Source organism: Centruroides vittatus, unplaced genomic scaffold (assembly GCF_030686945.1).
Source record: "Centruroides vittatus isolate TY-2023 unplaced genomic scaffold, ASM3068694v2 contig_882, whole genome shotgun sequence".
Taxonomy (NCBI): domain Eukaryota; kingdom Metazoa; phylum Arthropoda; class Arachnida; order Scorpiones; family Buthidae; genus Centruroides; species Centruroides vittatus.
In genome coordinates this window covers 171,118-189,296 of record NW_027122574.1, presented here as the reverse complement: position 1 = coordinate 189,296, position 18,179 = coordinate 171,118, and the positions used below count along the sequence as shown (strand labels likewise).

Here is an 18,179-nt window from a genome sequence, read left to right as displayed (position 1 = left end):
TTGAGAAAGTAACGATACTGCGAATGGTTTAGAATACGAGGGGTGTTTTTTTAGAACGTACATTTAAAGTTTCTAGAATTATCTAGAATTTTAGTACGGTTATTAAGGTATTTTTCGCATTTTCTTTTCCGATTCTGCATTCGTAAAAACAGGTTTTCTTGCCCTAAAAAGAGAGAAAACACTGTAATTTAGGACCCATAATCGAGAAAAGTATGACTTTAAAGCGAGAAAACCGGAAAACTTCGTCGAGTAATTTGATAAACCTTAATTTAAATCTTTTTACACGTTTAAATTACCCGATTCGGCGTGAAAACCGGTTTAAAAACTTAAATTTATAGGTGCATTTCTTTAACGTAAAGTGGACAGGCAAAAAAACATCCCCCTTTAAAGCGCGCTTTAAAACAATCATTCGCAATTCCCGCGCCGATTTTATTCGATTTAACGCTCCTTCTTTTTGAGGAAATTAAAACCAAAAAAGCAGCCTTAAAATTAATTGTAATTAACAGCCCTAAAATAAGTTTAATTTCAAATTAATTTATTAAAAAACACAGAATATTTCTTACAAACTTCCATCATCGTCGTCATCGTCATCATCGATATTTACATAGCAGAGACATTATTATTTTTTAATTAGAGGGTCCTTTACCGAAATTCTACGGAAATTATTAAAACACCTTTTCATAATTACTTTTATTATTATTATTATTATAAGAGAAAAAGTATAATAAATTAAGAATTTAATTACAGTATTTCGGCATCATTCGAAAATAAATTATAATTAAAATTCTAACAGTTTATCATCATCATCATCATCATCAGACATTCTCGTAGATGTTCCGTTACAATTACATATTATAATATACCAAAATTGGTCCTTCTGCCCCCCCCCCCCAAAATCCACTCCTTAGCATATTTCTGTGTTGTGTGTCTGTGTGTCTGTCTGTCACGAAAACGAAAACTTTATCTTGAAAACCGTAACCGGGTTCTGAAAAGTACAAGTCAAGAATAAAATTTAAGTACCTTCACGTGTTTTAACGTTCGTCTCACGTTCGCTATCACTAATTTAGTGACTAAACCTACAGAAAAAAAAAGAAAAGGAATCATCGTGTGCTGCGAGGATCGTAGTGCATGTACACGAAGAGGAGGGAACTCTGTCTAGTATCCTCGTGTGGTTGAAATAGATATACATAACTTACTACGTGTATATAGAATTGATCAGTTTAGATCTTGCACCTCCCCATTCATCAATAGTGTTTAATTAGACAACGAAGAACGATACCGACCGTAACACCGAAACTGTGACGTGAAAAAACTATTGATAAACTAAAGTACGAGGGAGAGTGAATTTATATACATTTTGCTCGATAACACAACGAAATTACTAGTGTTATTTTTTTTTTTTTAAATTTTAGTGCATTTTCTGTGTTTTTTGGTTGCTATTTTTTGCGAGTTTATCACAGCAAATTACCAAATTTGAAAGAACTTTGGTAACATATATTGATATATATTTATATATTGATATACACATACAGACAAACCAATTTTTCATTTGTTTTTTTGTTTTTTTTTGTCTTTTTTTTTTTTTTTTTTGCTTAATTTCTAATTCATATACACTTAAGAAACGTTTCACTTTTTATAGAGTTTTAATGAAGTACATTACAATTATTTATTGATATTTTTAATTGTTAGCTTTGTGTGCTTTTGTTTTATTTTGATTTACTACTCGTCGATACGCATTTAAATTTTAAACATAAAGAAATATCGATGGAATAACAGAGTGCATTATATTTATCACAATTTGTATCCACGTGTAGATACTCTTCCTTCCTATTACATCCCTTCTTGAACGTATTTAAGGCACTTCCGTCCCTGTTAAGAAGCAGAAAATTAATAATTACTTACTTAAATACTTTCAGTTACGTATAACTTTACATATTAATTAATACTAGAGACGTAACGCGGTTACCAGGCAAATTTTCGTAAGTAGGATTGGTAACGTACGCCTTTACTAGCCGTAACGCAACGGTTCTCTTTCGTAACGAGGAAAACGTGTAAAGATTCTCGTTAGCGTAACGTAATGCGCTGACACGTTTGTGAGCCCTACGAAAGTCTTCCGTACGCGTAACCGTAACTAGCTGGGTACGTAGAAATGACGTTATACGCGTGAGACTAAGTATAAGAACATCCAAATTGAAATGTTCTTACAGAAGAGACAGAAAGTAGCCCGTCGTTCTGGATACTTGTATCGTATTTGAACTTAGGAAGTACGTCGAATAGTTACGAACTAGTATTAAATTAGCGTAACAACCCAAATTGCTAATCTCCAGATTAAAAACATCAATTAACTTATAACGGGATTCAAATAGGATAACGGAAAACCTAGTGCGAAATGTTTTAGAATGTTACTACAGAATAACCCTCAGCGTAACGTGCAATTAAACAAAAACAAAGCTGCTCGTTTCCAGAATAGTAACGAGCCATTTTAGGTAATGCCAAACGTCTTTGTGAGTTACGCCAGCTTTTTTATACACAATGCCAGTACACGCAAGACTTCTAAAGGAGTTAATTTCTATACTTATTTACGCGCCACTCGAGCAGACAAACAAACGGCCAGGAATTTTTAACGGCGCGGCGGTTTGACCGGATTCAAACTGGTTCCGGCGCCAAGCCATTCACATCCTCCCACCAGTTGTTTACGCAAAGAAGTAAGAGTAGAAGCGAAAGTAATTATAGGGAGGGAAGTAGATACGATCCGTCTTCGTCAGGTATTACTCAATTTAAAAAACCTGTTGCAGACAAGACGATCGTGTATGACCTAACCCATTAAAGTCGTCTGTCTCTGTAATCTATTTGACCCTAGAAAGCCAAACGAGAAAATTAACATCTGCAGACGACGTCGGACGGATTCTTTTAGTACAATAACGTTTTTCATTTCATTTAATACGTGCCAGAAAGATTTAAAAAAATAAGATCCATGCTGAGAGGTAGAGCAGTCAAAGGGTGGTGTGCGGAACCGAAAATTTGGACTTAGCTCGAGAAAGGTCGTGTCCCAGAACGTCATACAACCCGTACTGTTATCTTAGTCACCTTTACGGTGCGAGTGTTTATTTTCTTTGTCCTTGCCGCATTGAGGGGGCCAAACTCCTTTACGTCATCACATAGTTCGAGCTGCACTTTAATGGGCACTAAAGATTAACGTAATTGTTATTACGCGCGCATAGATCGTAGCCTGTCAAAGTGTATATAGTTAAGTCGTCTTACGTATAGCGCGCAACGTGTGGTAGTGTGTGTTCTGCTTACGTAAAACACTATAACGGTACTTACTGGCCTTTAGGTATCCGGAGAGTTAACTTCTCTGCTCCTGCCGCCTGTCACTAGACTGGAGGCGAATGCCGTGTGATATCTGATGGGCACACTGCCGTGTATCAGACCGGGCAGGCCCAAATTGGAGTTTTCGCTGTCGGTGTCTTCGCGTTCCGTTATGGGATAATCCGAGCTTCGATCCTGGATCAGACTGTGGTAGTTGTAGGCGCCGGTAGTAGTGACGGAGTGACAATTAGCCGCCATGCCGTTGCTATTCATTTCCAGGGGGTAGCGATAGTAAGACGGGAGGCATCCCATGGGAGGATAGAGCAGAGGCAATCCCGACGTACTTTGCTGCAGCATACTAGACCAGGGCGTGTTTATAGTCGGTTGGACCACTGTTGGTTCTCTCAGGGCGTACGTTCTCATGTCTATTTCCGCTCTCTCTCTCTCTAAAACAACGTTAATTTGGAAAAATAAAGATAAAAAAGGTTAGTTTGTGAAGTGGAAGATTTTTATTAAAGTTTAAAATTAGAAAATCTACTTTCATATGAAAAGCAAAACCCATTCAACAAATAAATTTCTTGATGAGTTTATGTTTATATTCTAATATCCCCCCTCTAATATATATTAAGACATTTGAATTTCAATCACGTGACTTCCGGTACATACCTGGAAGTTTTTACACAGTTAATGCGGGCTCCGGTCCCCAAACATTCAATATCTGGTCTCGATTTTCATCTACGTCATTCAGTTCTCGAGAGTAACGAATGACGGACTGCGACACTGTATAGGTCTGCAATTACTAAAATTGCAGATCAATTTGACCCCCACATCCGAAATTAAAGTATTGATGCAGAATTGATGAGTCTGAGTTGTCAAACAGAATTAGAAACTCAAGAACCACTTAGGCAAACACTGTATTAACTAGGGGAGCCCTTTTAACTAATTCGTATCGCATACGGCACACACCTCTTGTGCAATTTCGGTACGAGACGACACCTTTCCCTCTATACTGTTCGTATCGCAAGGTGGAGTAAAATTCTGTATTCAGTTATCTGTATTTTGTGATTGTTCGTTCGCACCTTTCATTCTATCAATCAACAGATTAGAGATACGGGAGAGAGTTTTTTTCGTTATTATCAGAATTTGATAAAAATAACCAACGAAAGGTCCATAATCGAAAGTCCTCGATCTTGACCTCTGGTATCTTATACCTTTACAACTTCTATATCTACTGCGTATGAAAATATGCAGTTCCACTTGTTTCTATATACATTCTGTTTACAAAACACCCCATACGTTTTATAAAAGGTGACATCGCGCATACTTTCACAACCAGGAACTGACATTTTGACGCGTAAAACCTGTCGCTTCCCCCACACAGAACAGAAGATTCTAATGCAAATTATTGTATTAAATTATTCGTATTGACCGAACGAGTGAGGTAATTTAACTTAAAACAGTTTATTGTTGTTCCTTATTCTATCCATCGACAGTAAATGAAGTGGAATGGAAAGAATTTTGTCAAGAATAGTCTCGAAAGTTTCATACTTTTGTACGTGATAATTAAACAATAAGGGGACGTTTTTCGAGTTAAGATATTAATAAAATTAAATAATTTATAGAACATTTCAACAGATACAAAAAACCCTATTTTTTTAATTATAAATTATCCTTTTATTCTATTAAATTTACTTAGCGATTAAAGTTAATTGATTAGGAAGTTATTATGGAGAAGTTCAGTGTTGTATATCTAATATTCATTTAATATCTCTATTTAGACACGTGTAAGATAGTTATCACCCGTTACTTAACGATGTTTGAAACGAGGAAAGTGTTAGTTGCAACTGATAAGATAAAGTACTGGAGAAAAGCAATGTATAACCTTTTATAAATCATTAGATGGAAAAAAGATTGTTCACGAGCCTTAAAATGTGAGCAGAAACTCCAAAGAAATGTCTGTCCATAAGCTTATTTTAGGACTCTTCGAGTTTTCTTACTTTATATCTAGTGGCGTAGCGGGCATAACTGGCGCCCCTCTTCCCCCTCCAGAAACACATATAGTTTGTCTTGGAGACCATTTGGGCGCCCCTCCGAGAGTGGCGCCCGGTGAACGATACACCCCCTTGCGCCCCCCTCGCTACGCTACTGTTTATATCTCCATTTTAAGACTCTAAATTGTATTATAAAGGCCTTAATAATAAGATAGAAAACAAGTAATATAAGGAAAAACAGAAAGGCTAAAAAAATGTATTCTAAATTTCAGTCACGAATTTAACATTAAAAAAAGTGTTTTAAAATAAGAAACGATAAAAAAATAACCTTGAGCGCATTAAAATATGGATATAAATTGGAAAAGTGCTTTACCGAAAGCCTTAAAATGAGGAAAGACTACAAAATTATAGATTAGAAGACTAAAAATATTGCGTTGAGGCTTTAAAACGACGATAGTAACTAGAGGAGTTCAACTGCGACCCTTAAAATTACAGCTGAAAGTAGGAAGATTGCGTTCAGAACATTAATTAGAGCTTAAAGGCTAATTCGAAAAGCATTTTTTTTTTTATGATTTTATTCCACACTTAAAGCAGCGCTAGAGCCTTGAGAAGAGGACGAATTACTAGAATACAGCCTCAAAAAGATTGTTAAAAGTTAAGATAGAGAGAACACTTAAAAATATGAAGATTTGGAGATCTTCTACAATAATTTATAAACACATTAAGGATTTATAGGATTACGAGACTAAGTAAACATTTAATCTCCATACGTGCCTTACAATTAATTTGAAGATTTGACAGTGTAAAGTAACACGACCGTAGAATAACTTACAGCTTTCTGGCGTATGCAATAATATTTAACCACCGTAATGCTTGTAGAAACATTTAATTTACGGAAAAAAAAATTATTTTATTATTATTATTATAATAAAATTTCGGTTTATAACAATTTTTTCGGACTGTTTAAAAGCTAATTCGTCAACCACACGACGTGTGAAGTATGTCTTCATTTCTCTCTCTCTGTAGGAAAAGGCGATAAGATACGTGACATTGATTACCTTTCGTACACTTTAAAAAACTGTACACGAGGAAATATTTGGGTAAATATACAGCACTTCCCTGTTTGGTTTATTATACATTAAAGGATTTAAGAATCGTGTAGTAAAACAATTAAAATACTTTAATATTAAAACGTATATAGCGAGCGACGTTATGAGTAACTCGCAACACACCGATTCGTATTAAGAAAAGTACTTAAGAGGACGTTGATGATAAGTATTGACGTAGACGATGATGATAAACAAATTTTTAATTATTTATTTTTATCTCGGAAGATAACTTACGTTCTTCGGTAATTTCACGTATCTTTCAACAGCGATTTGCGTTTTCACATAAGCGACAGAGAGTTGTTGTGTTTCTCGTTAGTTTGAATTCAAAAAGTATAATAGTACCGTTCCCCTTATCGTTCGGTCTACGAGACATGCCACGCATATCAACTATCTACAACCGACGTTACTCGACACCTTCGAATGACGTCAGTCATCGCTCCGCAATTGTAACGGCGGGTGGTAAATTTTTATAGTAGTGTGTTATCATTTGTCTCCCCGCCATGTTATAATAAAATGACATCCTTCTCTTGGTTGACACGTGTTGCGTTTAGCTAACAGTTAGATTTTTCGAGTGATTATTAATATAAGAATAAACGACGTAGAGACGATAAGGGCCAATTACGTAAAGATAAACTGTGTCAATAATTAAAAATTTCGACGCAAATTAGGTGTTTAAGAATGCATGAATTTTTCTCTCTTTCCCCCTCAAGATCGTTTAAAAGTACATAAATGTGTATAGAGTTACATTTAATCGTTAAAATGCTAAATTATCCATATAAGTCCGAACTGACAGCTTTAGATCACTCGATTGAAATGTAAAACAAACACATTTCCTGTACTATTTCACAGATGGGATCTTGTTTTTTTATTGTGTGGTGCTTCCAAAATAAGCCAGACACTGGCGAAAATTACCGAAACACTTCTCTATGTAAACAGTTTTGCTATTTATATGAGACGAAGTGGGGGGGGGTTGAGTTTAGAAAAGACACGAAATTGATCTGCAATTTAGATATTTAAACACGTTAATAGCAAGTTCTCGAATTCTCTCGAACTTTGTAGACGAATATTACAGACGGCGCTAAATTTACCAGAGAACAATGCAGCAGTAAAAGTAGAATTATTATTATTACAGGCGAGACAGAACAGCAGATGACGATCGATTGAGTTATAACTGAATGCAGCAATTTATTAAAACTTAATCAAATTATAAACTTGTAGATAAGATACGATAACTTTTTTTAATATAAAAAATAAAATAAAGAAAACCCCCTATTGTCAATAAGAGAACGAGGAAACCGTTTTATGTTTGAAAGAGTAAGAAGAAACCATTCTTGATATTAAAATCCTGGAATAATGTTTGTAGGAAAGGAGGTATTGTAAAGTACAAAACAGCACTTAAATATGCCACGTTTTAAGAAAATTAACACGAAAATCATTCTAATTTCTTTAAAAAGTCTCATAAAAAACTTTCCGAAGGACACGAAAAATTTTTCATGTTCCGAAAGAATGCGAATGAAGTACTAGAAAAGAACACCAGAAAAATTCTCTCTAAAAACGAACACGGAAGAGTATTGTTACGTCAGAAAGAGCGTGTGATAATCCTCGTTTTCTATTACATTCGACACGTACAGTACGAGACTAAAAAAAGCGGGTAAACGAAGTTACAACAGGGGAAATATTCTACAAGACAAAGTATTCATTACAACCAAATACAGGTAGACTTACAGTGTATTTAATAATAATTGTAAATAGTATTATTTTAAAAAATTTAAATTTCAATTTTTATTAAAAGTGGTAGACTCCCTGGCGACATTAAACGTTTGTCTTTTTTTCAAATAAAATGAAAAGAAAAATCTCTGTCGCGTTATTATCGAAATTTAAATTCCAGACAGAAGCGGCTGTCTGTGCAATAAGTCAAGCCGTTCAAGCCTCACAGACACGTTTTATCGTACCTGGAAGTTAGTTCAAGGTCAATCACGTGACTGTCTGGAAGTATTGTCGAGGCGGAAGCTCGATCGAAAACTTTCTCGCGTTTTCCAAAACGGAAATCGTTGTCGCCATTATTATGTAACACACAACACAATTTTTTAAAAATACTTACTTGCTCGCGACGTCCCTTTGTTCTCGCTTTACGTACAACCCAATTTAAAAAAAAAAATAAATATCACTTAACAAAACGTACATTTTCCATTTTATTTTAATTTAATTACAATTTATTATTATTATTTTAATATATTAAGCCATACACACAAACAGAAATTATAGGCTATATAAGTAAAGTAAATAAGACCTTTCGGGTTTCCTGTTTTGGCAAGCTCGAGAATGTGCCTAGGGTATTTACTTCACTGTCAATAATAGTTTAGTACCGAAAGTGGATTTTAGTTTTCTTCGTTGCCTTTGGTTTGGATGTACAGTACAGATATTGTACGTCTAAAATACTCAGTTGGAGTGTGTGAGTTGACACGAAAGTTGCCTGTTTGTTATATCTGAGAATGGAAAAAGTTGGGCTTACTGTAGCATTTTGGCATTAGTTTTATAAAATATCTCATACAGTATATAGACCAACACTTCCTGAGGCAATTATAAATGATGAATTACCTAAAAGTTCAAGGCTTTCTTTCCTTGCAATTATGTCAGATATTTTTTTATCTTTAACCAACGAGCCCGGATATTAAAAGTTCTCTACATTTTCAATATTATGTTTATCGTTATATACAAGCCTTGTCTCATACTAAATGCATCATTGTCTTCAGGGCCGGCCTTCTCGATAAAGGGGCCCGGGTGCAAAAAACTATTTGGGCCCAAATGTTTTTCTAAAATAAAAAAATTTACAAACACGAACATATATTAATGCATGTTTATTTAAAGCGTGATTTTGTTCTTGCTAATACATTAATTACTTCAGAAAAATTACTAAAAATACTGCATTCTTGATAATGTTGGGGCCCCCTCAATCGCGGGGCCCCGGTGCGTAGCATCCGCCGCACCCCCCCGATGGCCGGCCCTGATTGTCTTGTTACAGCCAATCATCAGGCCAACTCGAAAGGTACAAAATACTAATAAAACAGGAGTTGAAATGAGCGCTAATAAGGAAGCGCTCCAAAGCCTGTGCCCTCTGATATTTCCTAAAGCTCATTTTCACTCCTTTAAATATTTATATACGTATAAAAAACTTATAGTTTTATTAATAAATAAATTTAATTAGTCAATTATTCTTAATATTTATGTAAGTAAAAAACGTATTCGATATCAGATGCTTTGTTTCTAAATTTAGTTACGTGGAGCATCTGCGTTTCAGTAACATCTGCCTTAAAGAAAAACAGATGAAAATAATTTATGTATAAAAGTTATTATTGTACTTGTATCTCGCTATAATAGAACTAAACAAAAGTCTGTTTACTATAAATAAATTAATAATCGTAAAAACTTATAAACCAAGAATTTACAGGCTATAAATAAGGCATTACATAACAGAGCGGGTAAACAATGATGGCTTATAACTACTTATATTTGCATAAACTTTGCATTTTTTAAAAGTTTATTATTACTTCCCGATTCGACAGAGCGCGAAAGATACGTATAATTATATAACACTTTTACGTAAATTTATTTCTCGTATATACGCATCAGCTTTACTTTCCTGTTTAACATAAATTTTATATATGTATAATCATGATTAAAACAGAAATAGCATACATTGTTAGAAAACAATCATTTATAATATTCAATAAAGCAAATATGAATTTGTTTAAACAGAAACATTTTTCTAATCTTAGAAATTTTAAACTTATTTTTATAATATTAAAAATTTATCTATAAAAGGGATAATTAAAAAAAAGAATTTCACATTTAAAACTCAATATTTTTATTACCGATTTAATTTTGATTAGAGTTGTAATGAACTCTAGTAAACGCCCACAAGGAAGCGCTGCATCTGCGCCACCTTAAGGTCATTTTTTAGAGCTCATTTCAACTCCGATTTTTTTTTTTTTTTTAAATTACTATGTTTGAATCTCGTTTTCTATGTTAAAAATCTGGATTTATTTTATACGGTTCATTATTTTCTAGATTTGTTACAGTCGTTATGTAACTAGTTTATATTTAAACATAACGAATATAATAACTAGTCGTAATGTTTAAAAGGGTTAGTTTATAAAACACCAAGGTGTAACCCGGTAAGTAGAGTGCCGACAAGGTCGTAAAACTTCACTCATTCTATATAGTTAACAAAGAAGTAGAGGAAGAAAACACGAATAATCTGGAATCACTCAATTTGCCAGCGAAATAAAATTTAAAAAAAAATTAATTAGGGGGAAGACAATGACCTTCTCCCCTAATTGTTTGGAACTGTGCCAGAATCTCCACCCCAAATTGCTTTTGGTTACTTAATGTATGATGTTACTTGTGATTTTTTTTCTACACTCCCAACACTATAAACGTAGTAGTAAATTTTATTGGGTTTTGAAACAAGCTGGCACCATGAAGAGTGTCATTCGCCATCTAATCGAAATGATAATTTAAATACACTGAAAAGAATTCATATTTCAGATATAAGGAAACAACGGATAAAAACCGTTGGTTAACGTTCACAGAATATGAATTTTAATGAATATCGAAGCACTATTTTAAGCGAAGCATAGAGGTTTTCATAGATAGAGTTAACGTTACTGCAAGGTGATGAGATACTGACATGAATATCGCCGATTTTAAAAATATCATTCTATCTAAAAAAATCTGGTTAAAAATACGAAACTATTTTTAATTGGTGATGTTTCTCATTAGATATTCAAGCAGTAGAGGAACTACGTAAGGTCCCAATAGGGTCTAAGGCTCCAACTTTTAGGAATCTCAAGGCACAACACAAAGTATGTAATTGTTAATAAACGATAGAACATAAAGTGAAAAAAGTTTGGAAAGTTCGTAAAGTTGAAAAATAATTGTAATGTGGCCACTGACAACATTACAATTACGAATTTGTGTTCATATAAAGTTCTGCGATTTACGTAGGACTTTATGAGCATTAAAACTTTTTCCCACGGAGTATATATTTTAATTTTTCAATCAAGAATCTTTGTGCTGATTTTTAATGTTTAAATGATTAAAAAAAAACTTGTGATATTTTAGGATTTAGATCCAATAGATCCAAGTATATTAAGTATAACGCTCACAATTCCTAAAAACAAGGGAAGGCACCAGGAAAGCTCAGATTTTCACAAAGTTCGTGTTATACAGCAACACGATTCGTTATAATAAATTACATTTATAACTGACCTAAAAATAATAGATTATATTTTTATAAGAGGAAAGGGAAGAAAAATGTTTTATACCACGAATAGAAATCTTCAAAATTAGCTTAAAAGAGTAGAAACTAGCTAGAGTTTGCATAGTTGCGTCAATGAATAATTCGCTTCAAATCCAATAAAGAATCGCTTAACTCCTGTGGCTTATAATTGGCTTTCGTAGCAATTAATCTCAGTTCATCGAAATAGTTTTATATAAATAAATACTTTATGGAATTTAAAACGTTCCGAGACTAAAAATAAAATTAGTAAATTACGTTAAGAGGGAGAACTTGATCGTCGGCCATCAACAACTCATCGCTGATACACTGATACCGGACTATTTTCAGTAACCAATTTAATTATTATTAGTTAAAATTTACACTAAGTTTTAAGAAACTGCGCTTATGTTTTTTTTTTTAATTTTTAAATAGAGTAGAAGACGTTTTACTGTAACTCATTTTCTCCAAATTTTACGCATGAGTAATCGATGGGTTTAACGTTTTCTAGACGTCGAGTACGTGTCATGTCTGAAGGATGTCTAGACAATGCAGGATCTAATTTACCGTCGTCTTGTTTGAGAACGACACTTCAGGAATAGTTTCAAAATGCTAATTCTCTCGAATTATACATGAGGTAGAGAAATCTGAGCGGTTAACAAACGTTCTGCATAACTTGATGATACGCTACTGCGATTTTGAGTGGGTTACATTCAGGTAGCGCTCCATGGAGAATTAAGTTTTATGTGGAATATGAGTTAATTTGCTCAGTAATGGTCGGATTTAAGTTACGAAATCTTCACCAGTTTAACGAAAGAGATCAAAAAATAAGTGACAATGTTGTTGACATTTTTCTCGTCTTTTAAGTGAACATTTATATTTTTCTAAACGTTAAAGTGGATCTGCAATTAAGGTTAAACGTTATCGAAGTAATCTTTGCCGAATAAAAATTGATGGAAGTTGATTTTATTAGATATTAGATGAAAAATCTGTTATATAAAGATTAAGTTAAAACGTGTCTCCTCAAGAAGTGAAGCTAAAAGTTTTCAAGTTGAAAAGCTTTATCTAAGGATTTCACTTCAGTAAACACCAGTGAATATGTGACTTTCAATTAACGTCTACATTACAAAGACTAACTTAAAGTGCTGTGTAATATATACAGACTTAAAAAAAGACTGTTTAATATATATTAATGGAAATGTTTCTTCGAAAAACACGAGTCAAATTTTCACTTGATTTCGCTTAACAGATAAGTTGCAGTCGAAAGTAATTTAACAAACACTTGCCAAAATCTTACTCGACAATCACAGCTTTGTTCAGCTTGCTTGACAACTAGATTTAGTAAACATTAGTAGGAATAGAGACTTTCGGTATTTAATAATATTCTATAAATGTACAAATAATATTTGAACAGAATTAGTTATTCTCTCTTCATCGGATATTTACCTGAAAATTCAACATTTTATAGTAACTATTTGATTGAATTCTCTATAGAATAATGTCTGAAGATGTGTGTTTAAGCAGAGACAAACACTGAAATGAAATTAATTTCACTTTATTTAATATCATTTCTAGTTTCAAATTCCACAAGTAGACTAAATTTTTCTAAAGTTACTATCGTAAACCAAATAGAAGATTAATGCTTTTAAATTAGATTTTCGATGGCATGTTTCCAGCATTTCTTCGATTAAAAATTACATAAATCATATTTAAAAAAGTCTACAATACAAGACTAAACGTATAATTCGGAACTTTCCTTACATTTATATTATTAATTATTATTAGGCCTACATAAAACTGATAAAATTTTTATCCCAAAATTTTTGGATAAAAGAAATTTCTAAAAGTTTAAAAGAAAGCAATTGTGTCAGACGTTTATATATAATTAAAAATCTTATCTACAGAATTTCCATATTAAAAAAGAAATTCTAAATGGCTATTTTCGTATTGTTCAATCTTCCTTGTTTCTGATACTGATATATTGTTATGAATCACGAAAGGTGTTTATCTAACATCTGCTTATTTCGTAAAGGCTAATTTCTTTTCTTAACTTCTTAAGCTCTTTTGGTTTTTATTTACGAATTAAAAATGCTTTGTCTCGTCGATGCAAAAAAGTCGATTGTTTCCGAATTAAACATTTTCTCACGGAAACAACCGTTTAATTCTTAAAATCGTCTACTTCGTAGGACTTTTCTGAACGTAAATATTTTAAAAAATTAAGTAATTTTTTCTCTTTTCACGAGAAAAATTCTAGAAGAGACAATATAAATGGTGTCATTCGGTCTTTTTTGCACAGTGCAAACATCTGCCAAATTCTGCTTTGCATGGTTTCAGACAAAAATAAAACTGTTATATCCGAAAGCGAGCGTGATAATTCGACATATAAAACATGCACGTCTGCTATAGCTAATACTAATTATAAAGTATAATTTTTCAACTAGTATATATGTAGTATGCTGGAAGCTGATACTATGCAATACAATTTTTATTCCTACAGAATATCGATTTTCGATTTGTAAGATGTTACGAATGATCAAATTTATTAAATGCCATAAACCTTATTATATATATATATATATAATAATACGGATCAATATATAATTTGAAATCCTTATTCTAAATACAAGACTATCCGCTTTAGAATGTTGGCTTCACTGAAAATATATTTCAAGATATGCAGTGAAGCCATAGTTCATGAAGTTCAAGAGAAGTCGTATTCTAGAATTTAAATACTACTATATTAAAATTTCACTCCAAATACAATAAAAAGCTTAAATTTATAAACCATTTATCTAAATCTTTTTTTCCCTTCATAATTTTAAGTAGAGAAAAACAAAAATAGTTTTAAAAGTTAAGGTTTAATGCATAAATTAAAATTTTATAGCCATTCGGTAGTTTATTTTCGTGGTATTTACATCGGTTTCTCTCTTTATTTACCCGTTGAAAATTCAATGAAAAGAAAATATTAAATATATTTCACGAATAAAGTGCATTTACTATATATATATTTTAAAGTAGAAAGAGATATTGAAGAGAAACAAACGGGATAGTTAAAAGGTGTACCAAGATGCATTAACATAATAGAAAACAATAAAAGAAATTTATTAATAACATACGTAAAAGTTATATACTCAGCAAAACTAAAATATATAACACGAACTAATTAAACTTGTCATATCAAGCAAACTCGTATGTTTGTTTTATGTCAATCAATGGATGTAGACTAACTTATGATAACTTTTTAATCGAGTAAAACATACGGATTAATCGATAAAACCAGGTTTAATAAATTTTCGGAAGGTCTACCGAAGAGAAAATTAACTCAATTAACTACAATTTTAATTAAGTTATCTTTACACAAAACATAAGACAACTCGAGCCAATATAATTTTTCCTATGTAAAAGTTATAAATCTATAAAATGTACTAGACACATCTTTAAATTAATTTAAAACAACGAGGAAAATTTCGGTATGTAGAGAACTTATTTTTCTCGAAGCTTTCACACTAACAGAGACTTTTCTAAATATCTATAATAGAAGTGTATTTTTCAAGGTCATTTGTTAATTTCCAGATTAAGACGTTTAGAACAGACTTTTCCAGAAAGAAAACATTTTTCTACAATAAAAAATCAGCAAGAAAAACTAAGAAAGAGCGTAAAAAGACCACACGAAATTTTCAGATTTTCCGTAGAAGTAAACCTTGTAAAACATCTAGATGTAGAAAAACTTGTATTTTCAGTAATATTTTAACATTTTTTCCCCCTAAAACTAGATTTTAATCTACGAAAACTTTTACATATTTTCCTACAGATTACTACGGACCAACCATTATTATTATTATTAACAAAACGAATTTATTAATCCCTACTTAATTTATAGTAATCTCGTTAACTATACTGTATTTATAAAACACGCCTAAATAAGCAAATATACGCTTTTATGATGTAATTAGGCCTGATATTTAATTAAAAGGCGTAGAAACAAATTGTAAATTTGAATAAAATACTGCACTGTATCTGCATTACAATATTAGTAGGTCAGTAGGTTTGTCGCCCTGCTGTATTACAAATTTGTGAAAATAATCTTACATATTTTTAGAAGAAACGGGTTTAGAGGTGAATGTCTTAAATTCAAATTTAATAATAATAATAAATTGTTTAAATGCAGGAAATCTTCGATACGTACCGATTTCCGGCACTTATTAAATGTTTCCGGAATTACGTACTGAAATGATGACTCTAGAAACGTAAAACTCACTCTATAATTTTATATTTAGACTTTTTCTCCCTAAAAATTATATAAATTTGATTGCGAATTTTCGCTTTTAATAAGATAATTCTTGATTTTTCAACTTGATTTACTGAATAAATTTTCTTGTTTTTTTTATTCCTCCTCAGAATAAATTTTCGAGCTTAGTCAAGAAGAAATAACAGGATTTTCAGCGGAGTTTTAGAGAGAAAAACAAACCATTAAGCTCGATAAATGCAACTTTGCCATAAATAAAGTGCTCGAAATTTATATCTTTCCATTACAATAAGAGATTTGCAATAAACGACAGCCACAAAGCGAGGGTTTGTCAACAGGCGAGTAAAGCTCGAAATTTAAAAATCTTCAGGAAATAATAAGGTAAGAAAACGATTGGACAAGAGAGCAGATTTAAACATACTCTTGCTTATCCGAGCATCGAAAACTTTCGCTCTCATTTTAGTGAGTCGTTTCGTACTAGAAAAAGCAAAACAAATTTAGCGAATAAGAACACGATCCTCGGGCATTACGTCAATTTAATGTTTGACGTACCAGATCCCTTCAAACAGCATCGGTATTTTTAATTTGGATCCATTACAGAAAACTTAAAACGAGACAACTTACAGTATGTATTATTATCTGCGTAAGTTAAGCAAATTTCCTAGTGTTTTTCTCCCTCTTACTAAACGCGGAGTGCGTAACGCAAAACGGTTTACGTTTCTGTATAATAAAGGCGCAACCAATTTTGTATAGGAGAAAATGACGACCTCAAATGGAGTAAGAACAAATACTAAATACAGTCCCTAATACATCACATTACAATATCTGTAAGTGGGTAATGAATGATGCGCTAAAGAAGTAAGTTTTCCTTATTCAAACTGTTAAATTACCGTTGAAATCTTCAATAACAGGTTATAGACAATACTAGACAATACATCAAGTTAGCCTAGCGCTTTGTGTTTTATATAACAGTTTTTGTCGCAGATTTTCATCACTCTTATCCCACTCGCAACTAGAAAAACAACCTTAAACAAGCAAACATATCCTTCGAGAATATATAATATTTTGTCACGCAATTTAAAAATGTGTCAAGAGCCCAATTCTGTAGTTAATTCTGCATCTGCTATGACGTTTCGTTACTAGATAAAATACTTTATAAAAAAACTGTGTACTTTTTATCAGTTAGAGTAATTAGTGAGTAGATTTTTATAAAGATAAGATAGCTGTCAACTTTTTCAATACGGCAGTATTGTGAAAAACCATACTACTTTACTAGGCAAGTGTTCTAGAGTCTTGAGCGGTAGCCAAATTATAAGCTTATAATTACGATAAGCCAAAATATATTGAGGGGGATTACTTTTGTAGGTGTCTTTTATAACATTAATTAAGCAGTAAATTAGAAAAAAAAGCATTAAAATGCGAGACATAGTTTATTATGAGGATATCTCGTGTTTCTAAAATATTGGAAAAAATACTTAAAAATTACAAAATTTATGAAAATGGCCTACGGAAATAGTCTTAAATATCACATAAAATTTATAAAAATGATAACTTTTACCATAAAATGTTAATTTTTATAGTAAAAATATAATTTCCACAGCTTACTATTAATTTATTAGGCTAAGTTAGCAGCAAACGAAAATCAAAACCAATCTATACAACGATCAGGAAATATTTTAACTACAGCAACGCTTCATTAGCATAAATGACTTACAGTATTTAACACTTAAATAGACCTGTTGAAAATCTATTTTATTTGTGTACGTATACAATTAATCTCGAGAAAATTGCTTGTCTGACTTAATTGTTAAGAGTTTAAAGTGTAGTTAGTAGGGTTACAATAAAAAAAAAAGATAAATAATAATAAGGAAATTCTCTAATTTAATAACTTCAATTTATCGTACAGATTATCTATATTAATAAGAATTGCAAATGAAGTTATATATTTCGACTATCATGACAGATCCTATCGCTATATTAGTTTTATTTTTATACGTAAATTTCTTTTCTTTTTATCTTTCAGATTAAGGTATGATTATAATTATCCTTTTTCAAACATTGTTAAGTGTTTTCAAACAATAAAATTGTCTACAATTCTAATAAATAATACTGAAAAAAGTCCAGCAACGAGTTGAGTAACTTTCCTGGCAAAAGACAGAATTGCGTATGGCGCCATCTGTTATATTTTATTACAAACTTGACAACACATGGCGATCTGCCAAGAGGAGAGAGAGCTTTCTGCGGAA

At 32.1% G+C, this 18,179-nt stretch overlaps 1 protein-coding gene across 1 annotated transcript in view; it reads right to left on the bottom strand.

Annotated features, from left to right (window-relative positions):
• Nucleotides 1-518: 518 nt before the first annotated feature.
• LOC136983405 (doublesex- and mab-3-related transcription factor 1-like) overlaps nucleotides 519-18,179 on the bottom strand; it is a 33,821-nt gene continuing 16,160 nt past the window's right edge. The window contains exons 5-6 of the mRNA XM_067280122.1: nucleotides 3,325-3,755; nucleotides 519-1,869 (exon numbers count right to left, since the gene is read on the bottom strand). Coding sequence (XP_067136223.1) covers nucleotides 3,331-3,755 — 425 coding nt within the window. The 3' untranslated portion in view covers nucleotides 519-1,869; nucleotides 3,325-3,330. The remainder of the gene's footprint in view (nucleotides 1,870-3,324; nucleotides 3,756-18,179) is intronic.